The 27,402-nt window shown below is 45.3% G+C and overlaps 1 protein-coding gene across 4 annotated transcripts in view; it reads right to left on the bottom strand.

Moving 5' to 3' along the window:
• The window catches only part of LOC120994415 (zinc finger protein 420-like), a 289,066-nt gene extending 276,663 nt beyond the window's left edge, over positions 1-12,403 (bottom strand). The window contains exons 1-4 of one of the 4 annotated variants that reach the window (XM_040422960.1): positions 12,352-12,403; positions 11,990-12,116; positions 11,683-11,797; positions 10,880-11,038 (exon numbers count right to left, since the gene is read on the bottom strand). In XM_040422960.1, coding sequence (XP_040278894.1) covers positions 10,880-11,038; positions 11,683-11,760 — 237 coding nt within the window. In that variant the 5' untranslated portion in view covers positions 11,761-11,797; positions 11,990-12,116; positions 12,352-12,403. The remainder of the gene's footprint in view (positions 1-10,879; positions 11,039-11,682; positions 11,798-11,989; positions 12,117-12,351) is intronic. The other 3 variants (XM_040422959.1, XM_040422951.1, XM_040422950.1) reach the window with 3 other exon arrangements.
• Between the last annotated feature and the right edge of the window lie 14,999 nt (positions 12,404-27,402).

Genomic DNA, 27,402 nt, shown 5'->3' with positions numbered 1-27,402 from the left:
TGCAGCCTGACATATTGATTCCCACTGCTATGTTGGATCAGCTGTTGGCAGATGTGTTTTGGAGGGCTTTGCCGTACCCTCTCCAGCACTGGATCGGTCAGGAGACTCTGAATAATGCCTTGGAGATGGTCGACCTGGTGGAGCGCTATGAGGCCACCAGAAATCTGCAGGGGGTTCTTTTGGGAGGGTGCCAGCTAAACCTCAGAAATCTCTACTCCAAACCCTGAAGTGCCAGCCAAATTCACCTGGGACATACCCCCTGCAGACCCAGCCCCAGTGGTCTGCTGACGGTGTCACGAACCTGGACATATAAGAGCCGACTGCCCCCATCGGGGTGAACCCATGGACACCAACTATGGCTACCACCACTCATTGTATGCCAGGAAGCTATGTGCCACAGGTACCTCTGAGACTGTAGACAATAGTCACCTGTGCCAGGTGGAAGTGGGGGACACTCTAGCGGTGGCACTGCTGGATTCAGGGACCCTGGTGACCCTGGTAAGAGCTGCCCTGGTGCGGCCCGCCGAGTATACTGGCCGAAAGGTCGGAGTAGTGTGTATTCATGGAGACTTAAAGGAGTATCCCACCACCCTGGTCTCTCTGTCAACGGTGGCCGGCAGGTGGATGCATGAGGTAGCTGTCGCCACAAAGTTACCATATGAGTTGATAATTGGGAGAGACTTCCCTGGTTTCCCGGCACTCTGGCCGGATACGAAAGTTACCGATACCTGGGAGACAGATGTAACCCTAGCAGAGTGGCCTGGCTCAGGGGGGAGGCCAGAACCTTGGGAACCTGAGTCAGAAGGGCCAGCAGTAGGAGTGACCGCCACTTCGATGGAAGAGAGGGAGACAACCCCGCTACGTGTGATGGTGGGGGACTTGCCGCCGGGTCCTGAGCTGGCAGGCCTTAATGTCTCTGGGGATAATTTTGGTACACCACAGCACCAGGACCTGACTCTATCCCGAGCCTGGGAGAATGTGGTAGTAGTTGAGGGTGAGCCGCAACAACCGGGGGCCGAGTCTATGTTCCCCCGTTTTGTGGTTTAACAGGAGATGCTGTATTGGGTAAATAAACTACGGGGTGAGCATATTGGTGCCCAAGGTGTATCGCAAGCTCGTGTTGGAGTTAGCCCACCAACATGTTCTTGGGGGACACCTGGGACAGCAGAAAATACAGGACCGGATTCTACAGCGGTTCTACTGGCCCAATGTGTTCAGAGAGGTGGAAGAGTATTGCAAGTCTTGCCGAACCTGCCAGATAACCAACCCCCAGCCACATTTCCATAGTTCTCTGGTCCCTCTCCCGATTATTGAGGTTCCATTTGAGCGGATCGCTATGAATCTTGTAGGCCCAATACCGAAGTCCACTAGAGGGCACCAACACATCATGGTCATCCTCGACTACGCCACTCGGTACCCGGAGGCGGTACCGCTGCGTCATACATCAGCCAAACACATAGCTAAGGAGTTAATGGAAATGCTTTCTCGAGTGGGTCTGCCTAAGGAGGTTCTGACTGACCAAAGGACCCCGTTTATGTCCAAAGTCATGAGAGAACTCTGTAAGTTGCGCCACATAAAACAGTTACGGACTTCCGTGTATCATCCGCAAACGGATGGCCCGGTAGGAAGGTTTAATCAAACATTAAAAAATATGTTAAAAAGAGTGGTGTCTAAGAATGGGAGGGACTGGGATTTTCTTCTGCCCTATTTTATGTTCCCAGTGCGAGACGTGCCCCAGGCCTCTACTGGGTTCTCGCCCTTCGAACTGCTATACTGCAGACACCTTCGCGGTCTGTTGGATGTCGCCAAAGAGGCGTGGGAACAACAACCCACACCGCACAAAAGTGTTGTTGAGTATGTCACCCAGATGCAAGGGAGGATGGAAACAGTGTTACATCTGGTTAGGGAGCATATTTTCTTAAAATAACATAGAATATAAAAAATTTTAAGTCATTTCCCTATCCAAATTTGTTTGCAGTGTAATTGTCCTGCTCTTACCCCAATTTTGTTTCTTTTTGCAGCCCTCTAGCCATTACTATGACTATTTTAAAGCCATTTTAGTGCACCAAAGTTCGGGTCCCTATTGACTTCAATGGTGTTCGGGTTCGAGTTTGGGTCAAGTTCGGGTCCCAAACCCAAACTTAGACCCGAAGATCGGCCGAACCCAACGAACTCGAACATCCACAGGTCCGCTCATCCTTAGGGACCATTAACTTCAAACCAGACTGCATCCTGGATTACAATAGGCACATGGGAGGGGTTGATCTTTCAGATGACGATCTGAAGCCGTAGAGTGCCATATGGAAATCTAAGGTGTGGTACAAAAACCTGGCCATGCACGTTGTACAGACTGCACTGTATAATGCTTACATGTTATTTTGACCTACAGGCCACCCAGGAACATTCATTCAGTTTCAAGAGGTAGTAATCAAGGCCCTCATTTTTTTTAAAGCCAGAAATGGGAGGGTCCCAGTACTTCTGAAAGTTATGGTGCCCGTGGTATGCCAGGTCAGTAGTTCGCAGTGAAGTCCCCCAAACAGCAAAAAAGGGAAGGACCTAAAAAGAATGCAGAGTGTGTTCCAAAAGGGGTATAACAAAGCAGTACAGCTTACATATTCACTGCTCACTATACACAATACATTAATTTGTGGAAAACACCTGTGGGGTCTAAATGCTCACTCCACTCCTTGAGGAGTGCAGTTTCCAAAATGAGGTCACTTCTTGGTGGTTTTCTATTGTAGAGGGTAGCTCAGGATCTCTTCAGATGCGACATAACACCTATAAAAAACCATGTCAGTGAAATCTGGTCTGCTAAATCCAAATGTTGAAAACAGCACTTTATGAGCACATCTGGGGTGTTGTCACTTTCAGGAGAAAATAGAGAAACAAAGTGTTGGGTGAAAACCACCAAGAAGTGACCTCATTTTGGAAACTGCACTCCTCAAGGAGTGGAGTGAGCATTTAGACCCTTGTGAAATTGAAAAATGTGGCTAAAGCAATATTTTCTTGTAAAATATGTATTTTTTCATTTTCATAGCCAAGCGTTTCTAAATTCTATGAAACACCAGTTGTGCCAAAGTGCTCTCCAAACCCTTTTAAAAATTCAGAGAGGGATGTAGTTTCCAAAATGGGGTCACTTTTTGGGGGTTTCAGGGTGTCTTCAAATGCAACATGGCAGCTGAAAATGATTCTAGTGAAATCTGCCCTCCTAAAGCAGTCCGGTGTTCATTTTCTTGTGAGCCCTGTTGTGCTCCTGTATAGCACTTTATGAGCACATATGGGGTGATGCTGTATTCAGGAGAAAACGGGTAACAAATTGTGGGGTGCATTTTCTCCTGTTAAAGTTTGGGCCTAAAGCAACATTTTATTGTACAAAAAGGAATTTTTTCCCCCTATTTTCACTGCCAAATCTTATGAAACGCCCTTTGGGTCAAAAGGCTCACTACACTACTTCAGCAAATTCTGACCTACAAAAACCATATAGGGCTCCTTCCATTCTGAGTCCTGCTGTGTGCCCATACAATAGTTTATGAGGTGTTGCTGTATTCAGGAGAAAATGAGTAACACATTTTGAGGTGGGTTTTGAGGCCCTTGGCTGCCATGGCAACCCATCAAGAATGCATCGACTCTCTATATGTGGGAAATGGAAAAGAACAGGAATTCGGCCATTATTCTTTTTAATCAAAATGGTTATGGTTATTGTATGGTTAACAATGTGGCATATTACCTTTATTCTGTGGATTGACATGATTAAAACAATGCCATTTTTTCATTGCAGCTTGGCTTTTTGAAGTGAATGGAGCAGAACTGCAATACTTCCACAAAACCTATGGACAGCAGTGGTGTTGCTTTTGGAGAAAACCAGCTTTGATTTTTTTGAATTCCAGAAAAAGTCTTTGTTATACATCAGAAGAAATCTGTTGTAAGTCCTTCAATGAAGGTCCACTCGTGCCACATTTCCTACAATCTGAACATTGCAATGTTTTCTCAATTGAGAGAATTCTTTAATTCATAAGATCTGATTTGTTGATATAACATTTTCTACATTCAGGACAAGAGAATGGCTTCTCCCTGTGTGAATTCTTAGATGGTTCAAAACTTGTGATCTATGGGAAAAAGTTTTCCCACACTCTGAACATGAATATGGCTTCTCCCCTGTGTGGATTCTTTGATGTTTCTTAAGATCTGATTTCTGGATAAAACATTTCCCACATTCTGTACATAAATATGGCTTCTCCCCTGTGTGAATTCTTTGATGTTTCTCAAGATTTGATTTCTGGATAAAACATTTCCCACATTCGGTACATGAGTACGGCTTCTCTCCTGTGTGAATTCTTTGATGTTTCTCAAGGTCTGATTTCTGGTTAAAACATTTCCCACATTCTGAACATGAATTTGGCTTTTCTCCCGTGTGAGTTCTCAGATGAATAACAAGACTTGTTTTGCGAGTAAAGCACTTCCCACATTCTGAACAGGATTTTGAATTATCCCCTTTGTGGATTCTCAGATGAAGAAAAAGACCTGAATTTGTATCAAAACACTTCCCGCATTCTGAACATGAATATGGTTTCTCCCCTCTGTGAGTTCTCAGATGAAGAACAAGACCTGAATTTGTATCAAAACTCTTCCCACATTCTGAACATGAATATGGAATCTCTCCTGTGTGAATTCTCTGATGTCGTACTAGATTTGATTTCTGTTTGAAACATTTCCCACATTCAAGACATGAAAATGGCTTCTCTCCTGTGTGAATCCGCTGGTGTGCAACGAGACTTGATTTCCGACTAAAACATTTCCCACATTCTGAACATGTACGTGGCCTTGCATCTCTGCGAAGTCTGTCACATGTGGAAAGATTAGGTTTCGTTTTAAATTGCCTCCCATTGTCAGAACGTATAAACATTTTACCCGTTCTATATTTAGTCATAGTTTTGCCAAATTGAGGCGAATCATCGTCTACTTCATGAGGATAAGACAAAAGGAGATGTGAATCGGAGCCTCTAATCCTGTCATCATCTGGAAAAATAATTAAAAATATTTATATTGTATCATTTCACTGTGTGATAACTTAGTAACACTTCAAAAAGTCAGACTAAGCATACAAAAAAAATTAAAAATAATCTATAAAAGCAAATATCCCTCCTTTTTATTCATAAATATTACATTCAAACTCAACCAACTAGTTATTTCTCTTTGAATTTCTTGTTTGGCCTTCTAGAGACTGAGTTCTATAAAAATTGCCTTTACAAAAATGAGCAATGTTCTCCTAACCACAAATACTGCATCTTTCAATATATACCTTGCTTTCTTTTGCCTTGGTGGCAGCTTCCGTGTCACATGTTGATACATTTTTACTGTCCACCAATATCCATAAGTGGCAGTTTTATGATTTAATACATAATTATAAATCATGTTTTCCTCGGCCCAAGTGCATAATCTTGCATAAATCCATGTTCAACTTTATTTTCTTCTATATCAAATTATCCTCTTTTTATTAACTTTTCAGAGTTTAGTATCATTTGCAAATATTGAAATTCTAAGCCCTCTATTAGGTCATTAATATATTAAAATGAGAACCCAATTTTGACCCCTCTGTTACCACACTGGTAACTGAGACCTAATCTGGGACCACATTTGTGGAGGAACAGATTGTCATAGGGTCCTTAAAGGGAGTTTGTCAGTAGTTTAGACCAATCAGGGGAGGAGAGCAGAACAAACATACATTTTACTGGAAATAAAAATAAGTTGCCACTCTCTATCTGGTTTTGTATAGATATATCACGCAACTGTGTATTACAATAAAAGGAGTTATTTTATTAGATTTACACATAAAACAAATACTAAGATCAAAATATATAAAATACTAGCAGAAGGACCCGGCTTCACAGGGGTATATTTCATTTTATGTTTCCGTGTGTCGTAAAAAGATATCGACAGTTTCCCCCATAACCGTGACCTCTACAGTACCTGCCCCTTTAACATTGACCTCCACAGTGCCCACCCCTTTAACATTGACCTCCACAGTAGCCGCCCCTTTAACAGTTACTGCCCCTTTAGCATTGACCACCCCTTTAACAGTGACCTTCACAGTGGCCGCCCCTTCAACAGTGACTTTCACAATGACCGCCCCTTCAACAGTGACTTTCACAGTGATCGCCCCTTCAACAGTGACTTTCACAGTGATCGCCCCTTTAATAACAGTGACCTCCACAGTGCCCGCCCCTTTAAGCAGTAAAGAAAAATGGCTGGGTTGTTATGGAAACCTGGAGTAAAACTGTGTTTATGGTAGTTGGCTAATGTGGGTCATTTTTGGGAATCCTTCAGAAACGGTACGTCCTAGAGAGCCGAGACCCAGCCTAAAACCTTCCCGGACACCTGATGTACCCGTGTGCCAATCTTGGTAAAGATCGGTCCAGTCGTTTGGTCGCGCATAAAGAACGTCCAGACAGATGTCTAGACAGACAGAAACTCATTTATATATATATATATATATATATAACAGATAGAATACTTATGAAAATAACTATTTTTATTGTAATACACAGTTGCCTGATATATCCATACAAAACCAGATAAAGAGTGCCAACCTATTTTTATTATTACCACAATTTTTTGACATTGGGTGTGTCATAAGGAGTGTACACCTATTCCATATTAAGGTCTAGTAGAGCCACCAGTAATATCACTAATCTGGGTGGCCTAGCAGAGCCCATCTGCCTCTGGGTGGCCTAGCAGAGCCCATCTGCCTCTGGGTGGCCTAGCAGAGCCCATCTGTCTCTGCGTGGCCTAGCAGAGCCCATCTGCCTCTGGGTGGCCTAGCAGAGCCCATCTGCCTCTGGGTGGCCTAGCAGAGCCCATCTGCCTCTGGGTGGCCTAGCAGAGCCCATCTGCCTCTGGGTGGCCTAGCAGAGCCCATCTGCCTCTGGGTGGCCTAGCAGAGCCCATCTGCCTCTGGGTGGCCTAGCAGAGCCCATCTGCCTCTGGGTGGCCTAGCAGAGCCCATCTGCCTCTGGGTGGCCTAGCAGAGCCGATCGGCGTCTGTTTCTGTTCATGTCTGTCAGTCCTTACTGCTTCAGGTGTTCCGTTCATGTCTGTCCGTCAGTCCTTACTGCTTCAGGTGTTCTGTTCATGTCTGTCCATGTCTGCCTTCGGAAGAGGGTTCCTGTCCTGTGTTCTCCGGAGGGGCAATGCCCATTCTCTGTCTATGTGCAGCTCTGCCTGGGACCGCTCAGGCTCTATTGCTTGCGGCGCAGGTAACTGCTTCTGTACCTGCTTCTGCCTCTGTTGTGTTCTGCCTGCCTGTCTGTGGACTTAATGTACTGTCGGTACCTTGTCTGGTATCTTCGTGCCTCCTGATCCTGGTGCCACTAACTCAGTTTATGCTCTGGAGTAGCCCCTGGCAACTACCCTAACGGCCCAAGCCTATCCTCACCATCTGAGGCTCTAGTGAAGACCAGGTACCTGCTTAGTTATGCCCCTCCAGAGTATTGCTAGTCAGTGGCGCGTGGGATTACACCCACTGATCCGCTTCAGTACATTGAGGTCTTCTGTTAGTCATTGTCACGTGCCTTGTTTCCTTTGTAATAAATTATGTGTTCCATGGTCCTTGGCCTGTTTTCCTTGTCCTACTCGCCTGACGTCTTGGAGGTCCCCCTTGGGGCATCCGGCAGGTGACACCGACTTCAGGTAAGCGCCTGTGATTGTGTATTGTGTACTGGCTCCTGTTTGTGTTTTGCACCTAAACGCTACACCTTCTTGTTAACCCTCTCTATCGATATTGGCTAGTTCTATTGATTAACTTCTCATTTACTAATCTGGTTAATTCTGTAATCTCCAAGTTTGGACCTTGGCTTGTTCTACTGATTAACATCTTGTCTGCTGATGTGTCTGCATCTTTACTCCACTGGTTTTGACTCTGGCTTGATTAATTATTCTTTTTGATTTCTTCTGATCATCTTATAACTCACACCTGTTCTCTGCCACCATACTCTGCAAATGCAACCTGGGTCCCTAGCAGCCAAGACCATCCTGCCCTACAGTGGCTTCTGTTGAATACCTAAAGGTAGCCTTAGTGTCTGCTAATCATAATGATCAATGATCACACGTAGCTGTTTTGTTGGATGTGGTTCGTGTCAGGGATCTCTGTACTTACTTTTAAAAATATTCCTTTGAGCCTTATAGCAGAAACAGTTGAGCAGATATCGATGTGATATAATCTTCTCCACTGAAAAGCAGGTAAAGTCTGCCCTTTATAAGGGGCAGAAACTAATACACAAAATTATGAAAGGCTCTTACCATTCACTGACTCTGATATGGGATTTTCACCCTCACTCGTAGTTCCACCATAACTTTCCTGTAAGAATCCAAAATTAAGGGCATGAGGAAAAAAAAGAACCATAGGTTATCATTTGTGTTGAGCAAATTGAAGCCAAACTAATTGACTTCCATCCGAATTTCAGGAAAATCTGATTCGCCGCAAAGCCAAATTTCTTCGCACCTCATGGTAACGAATAATTTTTTTCCTGAAATGGGGGTAAAATACCAAAAATAAATAAAAAATACTCAGCTCATCCATTTGCTTGCAGAGAGGCCGTCGCACCCATCTTGTTGGAATCTCGGGCAGGGTAACATGACTGGCCTGCGTGATAACGTCATCACGTGAGATTTCATGAGGTGGCTTCAATGGCTGCGGCGGCCTGCGAGCCAATGGATAAGGTGAGTGTTTTTTTTTTTACCCGATTAACCCCTGAAAGTACTGGGGTTGCTATGGGACCCGTGAGTTAAAGGGGCCTGGCCAGGCTGAAAGGCCCCGCACCCTTTACGACCTGAGTACATTCCTCTCTCTCATTGCCCCTTTACCTGAGTACAATTTTTGCACTAACCTAAGAGCTCATGCACATTTGTGTGCATGAGCCCTTAGGTTAGTGCATAAATTTTACTTTTTTTTTTTTAGGGGGGGGGGCAATTCTGAGTTTTGCCATGTAGCCCCACGATTATCATGTACGGCCCTGCCTGAAAGGCCTCGATTGTAGTGGAATCTGAGGAGTTCAATGCTGGCAGGAGGCATGACCGTTGTCCCCCATCATTGGGCCCACTACATACAAAGGAATGTGCTTTGTGATTAAGTAATTGGTCACAAATCGTATTGCTTTGTGAAATTCAGCAAAGCAGCTGCAACTGAATTTTTCATAACTTCAGTCATCACTAATTATCATATATCCAGTCGAAAGAACAAAAACCCCTATAAGACATGAATCACAAATGTACCTTAACAAAACAAACTCCTCGGGTGGTGAGCAGATATGATCAGTGTTATGTATTTTACCCATGAACATAAATTTTTGCTATTTTGCTGCATGAAATGATCTGAGACGATCCTGAAGTGGACAGCGGTGCTCATCACCATTATTCAGCAACATCACAGCTTTTACAGTAAAGAAGCCTTTCATCAATGCTGGAGATTGCACCTTCTTTCCTCCAGCCAGAGAGCTGTCGCTTTTCTGTGTTGCGTTGAGGGGGGCCCCACTGTGGAATCTGCTTATAGTATTTATTGCATTTACTGTATATATGTGTACAATGTCACCATGTCCCCCTGTAGATGTCTCCTCAAAGCTTAATAAATGTCATTACTTTAAATCTTTCCTCATATCTCAGGTTCTCCAGGCCTCTATCTATTTTATTTGTTCTTTTTGTATTTTTTTAAACCCTGCTGCCCAAAACTTTACTTCATATTTATATGAGGCTGCATTAATGTTTTTATAAAGCAATAAGATTTTGTCTGTAACTTGTGACTATCAATATATGAGAGTATTCTGTTAGGTTTAGAAGCAGCCGATTGGCATTTTGCTGTTGTCCATGACTTACACTGAAGGACTTTACATCCATCCACACTGAATCTTTGTTAAGTTCATGTACAAATGGGTGGAAATCTACTTATTATCTTTTAAGAAACTAGAAACCATTTGTAGCCACTACCTATCACAGACTGGTAGAATAAGTCATTACATCAGTCTATAGAGGATTTGCAGAAATCTCACCTGATGATCCAGTGGGACATTTTGTTTTTCCTCTGGCCAATTCTGAGAATAGAGAGGACTAGGACATCTCTCTGGTGGATTTTTCCTACTGGACTCATCTATAGGAATTAAAACCAGTGACTCAATACATTGTCTACATGTGATTGTTGATGGGTGAATCTAGAAGATCCTCATACTTGGTGTCTCCTCTATAATGAAGGAAAGTCCCTTCTTACCTGTTGATGTGAGGGGTTTCATCACGATATCCTTGTACAGATCCCTGTGTTCTTCTAAATACTTGCACTCCTCCTTGGAGAAATAGACAGAAATCATTTATAATCATTAATGATGGTCATCAACAAGATCATACAGAACATATACTGCACTGCTGGAAGAGTCTAGTAGAAAACATCTATAGAGAATTTGTAGAAATCTTACCTGATGACCCCGTGGAACAATTTGCATTTCCTCTGGCCAATCCTGGGGATATAGAGGACTGGGGCATCTCTCTGGTGGATTTGTCCTATTGGATTCATCTATAGGAAATAAACCCAGTGACTAAATACATTGTCTATATGCGAAGATTGGACAATGGGTGAATCTAGATGATCCTCAAACCTGGTCTCCTCTAGATTGAAGGAAGGTCTCCTCTTACCCAGTGATACAAGAGGCTGGGGATCCTTCATCATAATGTCCTTATATAGATCCTTGTGTTCTTCTAAATACTCCCACTCCTCCATGGAGAAATAGACCGTGACATCCTGACACCTTATAGGAACCTGACACACACAATCATACAGTCATCCTCCAGACACCTCATTGGCGTTATTGTATAATGTCCCAGCATTCCAAGCAGCGCTCACCTCTCCGGTCAGCAGCTCAGTGATCCTGTTGGTAAGTTCTAGGATCTTCTGCTCATGTATAAGTGAATGAGGTGGAGGCTCAGTGATGGCTCCTGGGGTCCTGCTCCATTCTCCTGATATGTGAGGTGTCACAAATGACTTCTTCACTAACGTGTAATCCTGTGTATGGTAAGACACTGATCACTACAGGTATTCTAAGGATCCTTTCCATTTTCCTGTGTTATTAAAAGGGGTTCTCTGGGATTTAGATGTTGATGACTGTTCCTCAGGATATTTCATCTATAGAGAACAGCGGGGTCCTACTCCCAGCACCCCATCAAGTGCCGCGCCCTCCTTGATGCTTACTAAGCACAGTTCTATATATTTCAAAGCGGTTGCGCTTGGTATCACAGTTCAGCCCCATTCACTTAAATGGTGCTGAGCTTAGCCTAGACCAGGGATCACCAACCTTTGTAACTCCAGCTGCGGTGAAACAATGACTCCCGGCATGCACACTTGCTTAGCTGTTTTTAGAACTCCCATAGAAGTTAATGGAGCATGCTGGGAGTGGTAGTTCCACCAAGTCTGGAGTGCTGACCGCTGGCCTAAACCAAATGACTGATGAATGTGATGTCACATGGTCTAGGAAGAGGCCTAAGCACTCATAGATCACTGCAGCATCTTTGTACAGCTGAATGCTGGGGTCCTGGGAGACAGACCCGCACTCATCTCATATGGATGTGCTATCACGAGGATAAGCCATCAATATGTGAATGTGTAGAACCCCTTATAAGGAGACGTGTGATGTCATGTGAGACTCTCACCTCTCCAGTTATCAGGTAGATGATCTCTAGGGTGAGGTCTAATATCCTCGCAGCCATGTGGTTTCTGTCCTCGTCCATCCTTCGTGGGTCACTGATGAGAAGGAACAGTGCCTAACTATTTGGGAATTGCAAAGGATTAATGATAGCTTACAATGTCAAGAGTTTAGTTATTGAGATGTATGAATCTGAAAAAGAAATAATCCAGTGCTCAGAGATAGAATGAAGCTAAGACACCTGGAAATATAGTTATAACATCAATATAAAGAGTGACTTACTCTATTTTTGAGGGTAGTAGACAACAACTTACCTCCTTCCTGGATCACTTATTACCCTCAGGGTCAAATGTCCTTATTATCCATATTGGAGATGATTCTTCACTCCTCAGTGCTCCACCACTAGTGCTCCAAATGTTCTACAGCTCCAAGATCTATTTACTGAATGTATAGGTTTATAATAAAATTTCTTGTTACACGTTTTAGTAGGGTAAGACTTCATCAGACATAAAGAAGAACATACTAACAGCATAAACTTATCACATCCTATGCCGGTTGACAGGAAGTGCCAAAAACAGGAAGTGACGTCATGCTGACCCTGCACACCTGGACCATAATCATTCTATCTACCAAATGAATTGATTAAACAGTATCTAAAACATCCTGGAGTAATTACCTCATGGGACAACAGTCTTGATCCAAAATGGCTCCTAGTCAAGGAGCTGGTTACAGGAAGTGCCATGTGTTTCAAATACAGGAAGTTTGTGTTCCACTGACAGGAAGATCCTCGTGTTCCACAGACAGGAAGTACCTTGTGTTCCACAGACAGGAAGTACCTTGTGTTCCACAGACAGGAAGTACCTTGTGTTCCACAGACAGGAAGTACCTTGTGTTCCAATGACAGGAAGAATCTTGTGTTCCACAGACAGGAAGAATCTTGTGTTCCACAGACAGGAAGTGCCTCGTGTTCCACTGACAGGAAGTTCCTCGTGTTCCACAGACAGGAAGTACCTTGTGTTTCACAGACAGGAAGAATCTTGTGTTCCACAGACAGGAAGAATCTTGTGTTCCACAGACAGGAAGTGAATCGCATTCCACTGACAGGAAGTGCCTTGTGTTCTACTGATACAAAGTTCCTTATGCACCACAGCCAAGATGTGTCATGTGCCTCAAAAAAGTTAAAGGAAACCTGTCATGTTGCTATGTGATTTTTAATGGTCATAATTACCTTAAGCCCAGAAGCTTGTTGTCCCTTATGGTATGGTATACACGCCTCCCTTTTCAGAGCAGACGGGTGCGCTGAAAAGGGAGACGTGCGTGCCAGAGGAGACACGCACACTTGCTCTTGACGTGCGCCAATGTCATGTGGAGGATTTGGAGATCCCTTGTGCGCGCAACATAGGAAACAAAGTGCACCTGTGTAAACAGGATGAGAGTAGGGATGATCGAACTTGTGTTTCAAGTTCATCGTACAAGGTTCGGGTTCAGGTTATCTAAGAATTCCGTTATGGATTCCGCTAACACGGATCAAAAGTTATGATCCGTGGTAGCGGAATCCATAACGGAATTCTTAGATAACCCGAACCTTGTACACCAAACTTGAAACACAAGCTCACTCATCCCTAGAGGAAAATCCAAGATGCGGTAGGATGACGTGGCCACGGGAGTCAGCAATTTTAATGGCGCTGGAAGTAGGAATAGGGCGCATCAAGAAAGACTTTAACATAGCAAGCTGCAGTCCCCTTGACTAGTTACAGAAAATCTGCATATGGTAAAAACAAACGAAAAACATTATAAATTCTGAAACCAACACTATAAAAAAAAAAAAGAAACATACCGTTGGGGACAACAAGCTTCTGGGCTTAAAATAATTATGACCAATCAAAATTACATAGCAATATGACATCCCTTATCTCTTTAATAATAATTTATTGATTTAATAATGAAAAAGATGAAGCTTTCCGTCTGGGAATATTCAATATTTCCTAACTCGATTTATCAAATCCTGGCGCCCATACACCTTCTATAGCTGTTGGCCAAATGCTCCTTCAGCCATCAGCTACATCCCCATACACATGCATGCTCAGTTTATCCAAGGATGTTTGTGTTTTCAAAAGCAGGAGAGGAACCCTAGCAGCGGCTTATCCCTGCCAGAACGAAAGCCGAGCCCTCACATATAAATTTTGTTGTAGAAGATTTCTGCAAATCAAATAAAAACCAGTTCCATTCATCAACAGAACTTTCAGAAATCCATATTCTTGCCTCCAAAACTGCCCCAGGGCAGATGAATGGAGGCGATTTCAGCTGCAGAAATATTCTGCAACCAAATATGCTGCCTATGCAGGTATCCTGAAGAGGAACATTTAGAAAATGATCCTAAACAATTTTTTTTAAGTGAATTTGTCATCTAAATAACCTGCCCTATGTAAGAGCTGTAGATTACATGGACATGGCCGCTGTCCGATATAACATCAGATCAGTATATTAGCCCAGGTTCACATCTGCATTGTGAACTCCGGCAGTCTGTTCCGGTGGAAGAGACGTCTAAGGGGGAACATGATTAACCTATAAAAATATATACACTCACCTAAAGAATTATTAGGAACACCATACTAATACGGTGTTGGACCCCCTTTTGCCTTCAGAACTGCCTTAATTCTACCTGGCATTGATTCAACAAGGTGCTGATAGCATTCTTTAGAAATGTTGGCCCATATTGATAGGATAGCATCTTGCAGTTGATGGAGTTTTGAGGGATGCACATCCAGGGAACGAAGCTCCCATTCCACCTCATCCCAAAGATGCTCTATTGGGTTGAGATCTGGTGACTGTGGGGGCCATTTTAGTACAGTGAACTCATTGTCATGTTCAAGAAACCAATTTGAAATGATTCGAGCTTTGTGACATGGTGCATTATCCTGCTGGAAGTAGCCATCAGAGGATGGATACATGTTCTCATTCTGTTTACGCCAAATTCGGACTCTACCATTTGAATGTCTCAACAGAAATCGAGACTCATCAGACCAGGCAACATTTTTCCAGTCTTCAACAGTCCAATTGTGGTGAGCTTGTGCAAATTGTAGCCTCTTTTTCCTATTTGTAGTGGAGATGAGTGGTACCCGGTGGGGTCTTCTGCTGTTGTAGCCCATCCGCCTCAAGGTTGTGCATGTTGTGGCTTCACAAATGCTTTGCTGCATACCTCGGTTGTAACGAGTGGTTATTTCAGTCAACGTTGCTCTTCTATCAGCTTGAATCAGTCGGCCCATTCTCCTCTGACCTCTAGCATCCACAAGGCATTTTTGCCCACAGGACTGCCGCATACTGGATGTTTTTCCCTTTTCACACCATTCTTTGTAAACCCTACAAATGGTTGTGCGTGAAAATCCCAGTAACTGAACAGATTGTAAAAATACTCAGACCGGCCCGTCTGGCACCAACAACCATGCCACGCTCAAAATTGCTTAAATCACCTTTCTTTCCCATTCTGACATTCAGTTTGGAGTTCAGGAGATTGTCTTGACCAGGACCACACCCCTAAATGCATTGAAGCAACTGCCATGTGATTGGTTGACTAGATAATTGCATTAATGAGAAATAAAACAGGTGTTCGTAATAATTCTTTAGGTGAGCCATGCAAAAAATACAGTGAAAAGCTGTTCCATGTAAAATCCCCCCAGAAGTAAAGGGGGCACTGCCTCTATCTAGACTAGAGAGAAAAAAAAAATATAGGTCTCCAGAGGTGATAGGGCTTCTTTACCATAAGGACTGTTAATTTGTGAAATAGTCTACTTCAGGATGTGGTCACAGCAGAAACAACGGACAGTAAAAAAAAAAGGCTCTAGACCAGCTTCTCCGCAGTTGCAAAGCATTCCACTGCTTGCTGGTCATGGCTCTGCAGTGAGCTGATAATTAGGAGTGCTCAACAGGAACAGCAACTGAATGGTGCTGCGTACCAGATGGGTTATAATTGGACAACCTGCAATGAGAAGTGACCTCTAAAAGGGGGGCTTGACTTACTTTACATCCAAAAATGCAGCATTTTCTGTTAAATCTCACTGAAGTCAATGTTGAAAAGATAGAAATTACCTGATATACAGATGCGGCCGGACTAGAGGTGGAGCCTTAGGGGGAGGCCGATATAACGGTGGGTCGGGTTCAGGAGGACCCCTTGTTTCTGAAGGGGGTGCTGTCTCTCCTCCCCTTCCTCTTCGGCTGGGAGTTGGTGCGGGGGAGGCTGGAGTTGGTGGGGGGATCACGGATTGGTTAAGTTGAATGTGAGGGGTGGGGTTAAGGGGTTAACCTAGACGGCACAGGGGGCGTCAACGCAGAGGACCGGTCGTCAGGATTCAGGACCTTTGGCTGATGGGGTCACAGCACCCAGGCAGCCAGGTGAGTGTGCATGGGGACCGTTAGCACAGTTAGGGGCGGGTAACGGGGGAGGAGAGGGATCCCAGATGGATTTAGGTAGAGGCGTAGGGCAGTTGTTGGGGGGTTTAGCGGGTTTGTTAGCGGCTTGGGGTATATGGGGCGCATCCCCGTTACTGGCTTGGGGGGAGACCCAAGGGGGCCCGATCTGGCACAAGGGGGTGACCAGGGGCCGGCTAGTTCGGGGGTATCGGTGCAGACGCAGGCAGGGGGAGCGGCGGAGGTCGATGCAGTACGGTTAGATGACCGGGCAAAAGGGAGGTATACGTGTGTTTCGAGGGCCCGCTGGGGGCCCATTTGAAACAGGACATTAAGGACCACATATGGAAAGGGGAGTATGTGGAAATATTTTCCCTGCTTCCGCTGGATAGATTTAACTTGGATAGGACACGGAAGGAGGAGGGAAAAAAGGAGGAGGAGGAAAAACGTAGATATCATATGATACCAAGAACTTTTCAGAACTGGCTACAGGCGTTTGCGATTCTGGCTAGCGTGATTGGGGAGAGGGCACCGGAAAGCTGCTCGGCCCTGTTTTGCTATTTGGACGCGATTGGGGAGGCGTATCGGGTTTATGGGGGGGTGGCATGGCTGCAATACGATGAGCAGTTCATGCAAAGGAAAGCGGTACGCCCGGAAATAAGGTGGGACCACAAGGACATAGCCCTGTGGTTGAAGGTGACGGCGCCTGTACAACCAGGGCAGTCCTTTCAAGGGGAATTCGGGGGCTGGACTCAATCTTCAGGATCAGTCGCATCGGCGAAGGGTTTGTGTTTTTCCTTCAACGACGGGAACTGCAGATTTGGAGCCAAGTGCAAATTTAAGCACGAGTGTTCCAATTGCGGGGGATCCCATGGAGCGTTGCAGTGTTTCAAAGGCGGTAGGCAAAGAGGGGGGGATGTTAATTCCAAAGGGGGAGATGCCGGTCAATTTGGAAAGGATGGAGCCCTTTCTGATATCCGAACAGGACGGTGGTGGTTTTGTTACAGGGTTTTTTTTCCCAGGGTTTTCAAATTCCATTAATACCAGGGGATGCGGTTTTGTTAGAAAGGAACTTACGGTCGGCCAGGGAACATCCGGATGTGGTGGCGGAGAAACTTAGGAAGGAGGTAGGGCTGGGCAGGATGGCGGGTCCGTTCGCTGTTCAACTGTTTGAGAATTTGCGCGTGTCTCCGCTGTGGGTGGTTCCCAAAAAGGAGGCAAATAAGTTTCGGCTTATTCACCATCTGTCCTTACCAAAAGGTTAGTCGGTCAATGATGGTATTGATCCGACCCTGTGTTCGGTGGTATATACATCATTTGACGCGGCGGTGGCATGGGTGAAGAAGTTGGGTGGGGGGGGGGGGGGCGTTAATGGCGAAGACGGACATTGATGCAGCGTTTAGGTTGCTGCTGGTACATCCGGACTGGTTACACTTGTTGAGCTGTTTTTGGGATTTTTTTTTTTTTTGACCGTTGTTTGCCAATGGGGTGTTCGCTGTCATGCGCGTACTTCGAAACGTTTAGTTTATTTTTAGACTGGGTGGTGGCTGATTTGGCTGGGTGTGATTCCATCATTCATTACTAGATGATTTCGTGTGCATAGGCCCCCCGGAGTCAAACGTTTTGTTGTTACGTTTTTTCAGGTATTTGGGCGTTCAAAGTTCCGTTGGCGACAGAAAAGACGGTGGGTCTGGCGGTGGAGTTGAGCTCCCTGGGGATTGTTATCGACAGGCAAAAAATGGAATGTAGGCTGCCGCGGGACAAATTGGACGATTTGATAGGGGAAGTGGGGAGGGCAGCTCGGTTCCGAAAAATTTAGTTGCAGGAGTTGCAGTCCCTTTTGGGGAAGCTCAGCTTTGCATGCCACATCATGCCTATGGGGAGGGTGTTTAGCAGACGGTTAGCTGGGGCAACGGCGGCCGTGACTTCACCACATCACATTTGTTTGGGGAGGGAGTTGCGAGCGGACTTGCAGGTTTGGAGTTCATTTTTGGAGCAGTACAACGGTCGCTGCCTGTTTATGGATGAGGGGGAGAAATGCATTTGATTGTGAATTGTTTACAGACGCTGCGGGGAGTGGGGGATTTGGGGCTTATAGGGGTGGTCAGTGGTGTGCAGGGAGTTGGCCGACAGGTTGGGCAGAGAAAGGATGGTTGCGGAATCTGGCTTTGCTAGAACTTTTTCCCATTTCTTGGCTGTTTTGTTGTGGGGGGAGGCTTTTCGGGATAAGAAGGTGCGGTTCCACTGTGACAACTTAGGGGTGGTGCAGGCGATAAATGGACTATCAGCGTTTATTTTTTCGTTTCAGGTGCAGCGCCTGCCCTGGTATGGATACTGGGGCATTCGTATGTTTTCTGGGGAGCCGCCCGAGCAGCAGTTCGGACGGACAGCGAGCAACTTGGCTGTGGTAAGGTGGATAGGGCGAAGGGGTATGGTATGGAGTGGGGTGCTGCCGGAGGTACACCGATTTGTCAGATTGGATAGGGCGTCGGATATTTTGGTGCTGCATGTGGGCGGCAACGACTTGGCAGCACAGCCTTTGTGGGAGATCTTGGGTGATATAAAATTTGATTTGTTGAGATTAGAGGCCCTGTTTCCGCAGTTGATAACAGTATGGTCGGATATTGTTTCAAGGAAGATTTGGAGGGGGGCCCGTTCGTTGAGGGAGTGAATAGAACAAGGGTGAAGATGAAACGAGCGATGGGTCTGTTTATGGCTAAGAATGGGGCAGTGGCGGTGAGACATTAGTCCCTGATGTATGACTATTTAAAGTGTTTTATTTAACAATCTTAATACAAAATTTGTTAAAAATAAACTGTTACTGCTTAACACAGAGAGACTTCTGCTGTGATGTGTGATAATTATTGTGTGTGACTCTGTTCAAATTTCCACTTGGACCCTCTGTCAGGGGATTTCAACATATTTAATCGGAAGGATAGTGCAGCATGTGCGGCAGGCCACCCCCCAGGAATGCCGAGTGGTGTTCTGGCCCTGATAGTTTGTGTCACAGTGCTCCTACCTGGATACTTGCTCTTTCTGTAACGGTCGCGTACACACACACACAGGGGGGAGGGAAGTGACCACTGCGCTCCACCCTTACCCCTGGCCCTGCCTACTTGCCTCGCGAGTCCTAATGACAGGGAACAACTGGACGGCAATCCCTAACTTGGAATAAGTGCAGGGATAACAGACAGACAAACAACAGGACGTGAACGGACCGAGTCAATACCAGGAAAGCTACAAAGTACAAATGGAGCAAGCAGAGAATTGTCAGGAGAAGCCGGGGTCATAAATACCAGGAGAGACGTGAAGTACCAAAGGAGTCAGCAGAGGATCGTCAGGAGGAGGCCGGGGTCAGAATACCAGGAGAGCAGCAAAGTACACAAGGAGCAGGCAGAGGATCGTCAGGAATTCAGCAGGAGGTAAGTACGCCAGGAAAGACCAAATCACAGGTGGAATCTAAATTAACAGGCAACCTATGGCCAGCAGGCTGCCTGTATTTATAGTGGGGAATGAGGGTCATGTGACGTGGCCAGCGTCACATGACCGACAGACCAACCAGTCGAGCACCGAGTGATCAGCTCGGCGCTCAAGGCAGACTTAGGAGCAGGGATCCACCCAGCTAGTAAAGCCGCCCTGGGAACGAGGTAAAACACAAATCCTCGTTCCCGAAGCTAAGCAGCAGGTCTGCGGCTAATGGGGGACCGAGTGCACCTTCGGAACCCGGTTACAGTACCCCCCCTTTTACGAGGGGCCACCGGACCCAAGACTTCAGGCAATGGCCTTTCAGGGTGTTCTAAATGAAATTTTCAAACAAGTCTAGGAGCATGAACCTCCCTGGCAGGTACCCAAGATCTCTCTTCAGGTCCATACCCCTTCCAGTGAATCAGGTACTGCAAGGAATTACGCACCTTCCTGACATCCACTATTTTAGACACCACATACTCGACAGCATCATTAACAAGAATCGGCGGAGGCGAGTCTTTCGATGGTACTACCGGTTCAAAATATTTTTTAAGTAGAGGTTTATGGAACACATTATGAATGTGGAATGACTCGGGCAGCACCAACCTAAATGATACCGGGTTAATCACCTCCGTGATCTTATATGGTCCAATAAAACGAGGAGCAAACTTTTTAGAATCTACCTTAAGAGAGAGATTCTTGGAGGACAACCATACCTTATCCCCAACCTGAAAATTCACCCCCCTTGAACGTCTCCTATCGGCCTTGTGTTTCTGAGAACTTTGAGCCTTTTCTACGTTCGATTGAACCCGGGCCCAAACTGTGCACAGTTCAGAGGAGAACCTATCCGCCTCAGGGTTAGAGGAGGAGAAGGATGACCCAGAATGAAAACGGGGATGGAAACCATGGTTACAAAAGAAAGGTGAAACCCCAGCAGAAGAATTGACACGGTTATTCAAAGCAAATTCAGCCAATGGAAGAAATCTCACCCATAATTGCTGGTCATCAGCAACATACAACCTCAAGAATTGTTCCACAGACCTATTAAGGCGTTCAGTCTGCCCATTACTCTCAGGGTGGTAGGCAGAGGAAAAAGACAATGAAATTTTTCATTTTTGACAGAAGGCCCTCCAGAATTTGGACACAAACTGCACACCCCTGTCAGAAACAATATTTTCCGGGATACCATGCAATCGAACAATTTCTTTCACAAAAATAGACGCCAGGGTTTTGGCATTCGGGACCATCTTGCTAAAACTATCGACCACTACCCAAACTACAGTCTTACCCTCCGCCGGCGGTAGGTCAGTTATAAAGTCCATCGAGATATGGGACCAGGGTCTACTGGGAATGGGCAGGGGTCGTAGGTTACCAGCAGGGCGAGTCCTAGGTGTCTTGGACCTGGCACAAACCTCACAGGCTGACACGTAGGACTTGACATCCCTAGTTAGAGTGGGCCACCAATAAGATCTAGAAACCAGATCCTTAGTGCCCTCAACACCCGGATGTCCACAAAAGGCAGAATCGTGACACTCAACCAACAGCTGGAGACGAAATTGTACGGGAACAAACAACTTATCTGTTGGGGTGGATACCGGTGCCAGATGTTGTTCAGACCTAATGCGAGCCGAGATATCCTGGGTAAGAGCTGCTAAGAAGATTTTTGCTGGTAGAATGGATTCAGGTGGTACCTCAGTAGGTTGAAAAGCCTGGAAGCTGCGAGATAATGCGTCCACCTTCACATTTTTACTTCCCGGCCTGAACGTAATGGAAAAATCTAAACGAGTAAAAAACAGAGCCCATCTGTCTTGACGGGGATTCAACCTCTTAGCAGACTCGAGAAACATAAGGTTTTTATGGTCAGTGACAACAGTTACACAATGCCTTGCCCCCTCCAGAAAATGCCTCCACTCCTCAAAAGCCCATTTAATGGCCAGCAGCTCCCTATTCCCTATGTCGTAGTTTTTCTCCATGGGAGAGAATTTCCTGGAGAAGAAGGCACATGGTCTCAGGTTAGTGAGGCTAGCAGGACCTTGTGAAAGGACTGCTCCTGCTCCGTCCTCGGACGCATCCACCTCCACAATAAAAGGTTTCTCCTGATCAGGCTGGATCAGAATGGGAGTGCTACTGAATGCCTTTTTTAATTTTTCAAATGAAGAAATGGCCTCAGTAGACCAATTCTCCAAATCCGCCCCTTTCTTAGTAAGGTCGGTCAACGGTTTAGCAATTACGGAAAAATTCATACTAAATTTACGATAGTAATTGGCGAAACCTAAGAACCGTTGTAAGGCCTTTAAGGGTGAAGGTCTTACCCATTCCTTAATTGCTAGTACCTTACCAGGATCCATCTTGAAGGCGTGAGGAGTCAGAACATGCCCTAGAAACAGAATCTCCTGTACACCAAAGACACATTTCTCTTGCTTAGCGGATAGCTGATTCTCCCTCAACACCTCTAATACTTGTTTAACATGAGACACATGGGATTCGAAGTCAGGAGAGAATATCAAAATGTTGTCAAGATAGACAATAACAAATTTACCTAAGAACTCCCTAAGAATGTCATTCATGAAGTTTTGGAACACAGCTGGGGCATTGCTGAGTCCAAAAGGCATCACCTGATATTCAAAGTGTCCTACCGGGGTATTGAACGCCGTCTTCCATTCGCCTCCCTCCTTGATTCGGATTAGATTGTATGCCCCTTTCAGGTCAATTTTGGAAAACCAGGTTGCCCCCAGAACCTGGTTAAATAAATCCGGAATCAATGGGAGGGAGTATCTATTTTGGACAGTGATTTTATTTAATCTCCGGTAATCGATACATGGCCTAAGACCACCATATTTTTTCTTAACAAAGAAAAAACCCACCCCCATAGGAGAGACAGAAGGTCTAATATGCCCTTTACCAAGGCTCTCCTTAATATAATCTTCCATGGCCTTGCGTTCGGGCATAGAAAGAATATAAATTCGTCCCTTAGGAAACTTGGCCCCCTCTACTAGCTCTATGGTACAATCATAAGGTCTATGGGGGGGTAGAACCTTCGGGGTTGGTGATGAGAATACATCGGAATATTCTCTAACAACAGAGGGTAAAGTATCAGACTTTACTGAGACCCCAGCCTGTACCACGGACAAGCACGAGTCACACTTAGGCCCCCATCTCACCAACTCCCCATTGGACCAATCTATAGTGGGGTTATGTAGTCGGAGCCAAGGCAACCCTAGTACCACCTCAGCCGGTAGGTTCTCCAGGACTAAAAGCGAACATCTCTCTGAATGGCACACACCCACGGTTAGAGAAATCTCTGAGGAACATAAGCTCACCGTACCACCAATAAGAGGAGTAGCATCAATAGCCATGACATGAATAGGAGTTGGTAAGGCAAACATAGGAATACCCAATCTTACAGCATACTCAGAGTCAATAAAGCTAGCCGCTGAGCCAGAATCAATAAAGGCCTTACCCGGCCATTTATCTACTCCCAGAAAATCGTAATGGGTACCGAAAGCTTACATTTAGAAAATTCAGGGTGTACCTGGTCTTTAGGTTGCCTTGCCTTAGGAGACTTGACAGAGAGGACCTTCTTAGGACACTGGTTGATCCAATGGTCAGGATCTCCACAGTAAAAGCATTCTCCACGTCTGCGGCGAAGATTCCCTCGGGTCATGCCAACCTGCATGGGTTCCTCGGTGGAGACCTCAGCATTGTCTCTGGTATAGGCCTCTGGCTGGACCACCATCTGGGAAGAGAACTGTTGTTATTGTCGTCTATCTCTAACCCGTCGGTCAAGTCGGACAACAAGGGTCATCATCTCCTCTAAGGTCTCTGGAAGTTGATAACTGACCAGAAGATCCTTTAATTTATCAGACAGACCTGACCTGAACTGACTCTTCAGGGCTGGTTCGTTCCATCCTGAGGGGACACACCACCTTCTGAATTGGGTGCAATAATCCTCCGCTGGTAGATTGCCCTGAACCAGTGCCTTTAGAGCCGTCTCGGCTACTAGAGCCCTGTCTGGTTCATCATAGAGGGTACCCAGGGCCTGAAAGAACCCCTCCACAGAGGATAAACAACTGGCGCCAGCAGGTAAAGAGAACGCCCAGTCCTGGGGATCACCCTGTAATCAGGAAATGATAATGCCCACGCGTTGACTCTCGGGGCCAGAGGACACGGGGCGCAAACGGAAGTAAAGTTTGCAATTCTCCTTAAAAGAGAGAAACTTCTTCCGGTCTCCAGAAAAGGGTTCTGGGAGCTTAATCTGGGGGTCAAAATGCGGACTGGAGGCCTGAGGAGTGGAAGAACCTTGCCCTAACTCAAAAGAACTGAGTTTTTCCCCTAACTCCTGCACCATCTGCGTCAGATTAGAGACATGGTCAGTCAGGGTCACCAGAGGATTCATTATACAGTGGTTATTGGGCCTGTTAATCTGTAACGGTCGCGTACACACACACACAGGGGGGAGGGAAGTGACCACTGCGCTCCACCCTTACCCCTGGCCCTGCCTACTTGCCTCGCGAGTCCTAATGACAGGGGACAACTGGACGACAATCCCTAACTTGGAATAAGTGCAGGGATAACAGACAGACAAACAACAGGACGTGAACGGACCGAGTCAATACCAGGAAAGCTACAAAGTACAAATGGAGCAAGCAGAGAATTGTCAGGAGAAGCCGGGGTCATAAATACCAGGAGAGACGTGAAGTACCAAAGGAGTCAGCAGAGGATCGTCAGGAGGAGGCCGGGGTCAGAATACCAGGAGAGCAGCAAAGTACACAAGGAGCAGGCAGAGGATCGTCAGGAATTCAGCAGGAGGTAAGTACGCCAGGAAAGACCAAATCACAGGTGGAACCTAAATTAACAGGCAACCTGTGGCCAGCAGGCTGCCTGTATTTATAGTGGGGAGTGAGGGTCATGTGATGTGGCCAGCGTCACATGACCGACAGACCAACCAGTCGAGCACCGAGTGATCAGCTCGGCGCTCAAGGCAGACGTAGGAGCAGGGATCCACCCAGCTAGTAAAGCCGCCCTGGGAACGAGGTAAAACACAGATCCTCGTTCCCGAAGCTAAGCAGCAGGTCTGCGGCTAATGGGGGACCGAGTGCACCTTCGGAACCCTGTTACACTTTCTCTTGGCTCCAACAGGCCAGAAGGGTAAAGGGTAAAGTGAGAGGAAATGCTCCCTCAACACACCATGCTGTTACACTCTCTTGCTCCAACTCTCACCTCTACTTCTCCACTCTCGACTCAACTCTCTCTTCTTTCTCCCTTGGTCAGAAGCAGGACTAGCCCATGTTGGCCCAATAGGGTGAGAATGGAATGGCAAATTCTATTCTATCTAAAGGTACTCTCTGCCATATACAATGCCACCTGCTAGACAACCAGACACATTATATGTAATAGTTGCATATCAGTATTATTAAGGTACAGTATCAGAGAACCTGAAAATAAATACACAGCTGACATTCTTTGCTAGCCATTAGAGACAGCAGCTAGGTGTAAGAATGGTAGTGCCCCATCTGAGGTACTGCACATGCAGTTCTTCTAATATCCCATAATATATTGGATATGCTGGGACTTTTATTCCCCTCCTCTTACACCGGGCCCCTATTAGGCTACATTCACAAGTGATCAAATCATACACACCTCTAAATTTTATAGCCAAAAACGACAGATCGTCCTGCAAAAAATGAGCCCCCACACATCTCTGTACACATAACTATAAAAAAGAAAGTTATGGGGGTCAGAATATTGTGATGAAAAGATTTTTTATTTTTTTTCCAAAGTGAGTCCTGATGTAGCACTATAGCACTGACTGAGGCTGGGCTTGCTGCAGTGAGCAGGCCTATAGAGGTCCAGAGCGGGGGTGCTGTTAGGGTTGTCACCTTTCCCAACAAAAAATACTGATCAAGTTTACACAGGTTAAAAAGGTTGGTGTTGATTAACGTGGGTGTTATTTGATTATATATTTTACGTTTTGCTACATATTTTTTTAATTAAAACAAACTTTTCACTGTTGGGGACACCCAGTGTATTTTATTTATTTTTATCTAGCTTTATTAAGTTTTAAGTTACTCTAACTCTCAACCATCTACATTAAAGGCAAGAACCTTAACCACTGAGCTATAGAGCTTCATGTTATAATGCTGTAAATACATTATGGCTAAAAACCTCAGTAGTAGTTTCCCATGTATTATGCTTTCATATATATCAGAAGTATAATTCTATATATTTTTTTTTGTAATTAAATATTTTGTGCCATACATTTTCTTTTTACAATTACTAGAAAAAATCGAAAATTATACTTCTGCTGTATAGGAATACCTAATAGATGAGAAACTGCTATGAGGTTTTACTACAGCTGTTTAACATTGAGCTCTGTAGCTCAGTGGTTTAGGTTCTTGGTTGTGAATTTGAATCACAACCAAAAATAGAGGCTGACTAAGACTTAAATAGACAGGGTATCCCCAAGTATAATGATAATGCTTGGGGATACCCCCTTCATGTTCATAGCACTGACTCCAAATCTGGGAACAGTAACACTGCTGGCGTTAGAATCTCGACTCTTTGGTCTGCTACCCTGTCCTTCAGCAGCACTGAAGCGGGGGGCCCTTTACAGGATCAGTGCCCAGGTCATTTTCTGGTGACACGTTTCTTTTAACAGTATCAGACAGTCCTTCCCAGAAGTAGCTACCGGCGCCACACTATTCCAATTGAAGTTAGCAGCCAAAGTGCAAAACTGAATGATGTAGTGTCCCACAGTAGAGGTACCTTGATGGAAATGGAGCAAAGAAAATGCTGCTCAAGAAGTCCTGTCCAACCAGGTTCTTCAGACACCTTCATGAAAGACTCAAGAAAGTGCTGCAGATTAGACACAACAGGATTGTTCCACTTGCAAAGTAAATAAGCCCATGCCAGTGCTTCTCAAAGACGTCAGAGACACCTTTTGCTAAGATCGAAATGAATGCGCCAGGCCTTCAAAGTGCCTAAACAGTAAAAATGCGTCATATAGAAGAAACCGCAGCACTCTCCTGTCTTCAATTCAGTGGAATTTATTTCACCAGCAAAAAAATGCGACGTTTCGACCGTAAAGGTCTTTCTCAAGGCTTGAGAAAGACCTTTACGGTCGAAACGTCGCATTTTTTTGCTGGTGAAATAAATTCCACTGAATTGAAGACAGGAGAGTGCTGCGGTTTCTTCTATATGACGCATCCAAGGGGGAACTTCTGACTGGCTCCCAACACGGCTGGCACCACCACAAGATAAGACTTAAATTTTTCGTTGTGCTGCTATACGCATTTTTTCCTATGATTTAAACAGTAAAAATACTATATTGTAAAGGAAAAGACATGGCTCGCATATCCATATTCCATGCAGTGCATCTATTGCTTCTCAGCATGATGCATCATATATGTTTTGATCAAAATGCCCTCACTACCAAAGGTGGTCTCCATTGAGTGGGTCTCTACTCTAAGTTGTCTCAGAGCCACATGACAACCTACGCCGCCACACCACAGCACCTGCAGGCGGCAGACCCAGTAGCCTAACCACACCACTGCTCACTGGCATAGCTATAATGGAAAAAGGTGAAGTGGCTCCTGCAGGGCCTGAACTCAGAAGGGGCCCACCCAGGAGGAGGACTAAAATATTTTATTTTCAGGGCTCCCTCAACAGTATTATACAATTATATTATATACAGTGACATGACATGCAGTATATAGGTGTATGAAGCAGACGGAGCAGCTGTTGAGCCTGGTAAGAGACAGCGTTCTTGACTAGCCACAGGAGTGGGGGTTACATTGGAGGAGATGTCGCTGAGCGAGGTTCTTTTTAAAACTTTGCTGTGGGCCCAGTCATTTTTACT

Source organism: Bufo bufo, chromosome 3, assembly GCF_905171765.1.
Source record: "Bufo bufo chromosome 3, aBufBuf1.1, whole genome shotgun sequence".
Taxonomy (NCBI): domain Eukaryota; kingdom Metazoa; phylum Chordata; class Amphibia; order Anura; family Bufonidae; genus Bufo; species Bufo bufo.
Note: the sequence above shows the minus strand (reverse complement) of the source record. Positions and strands in the feature narration are given on the sequence as shown.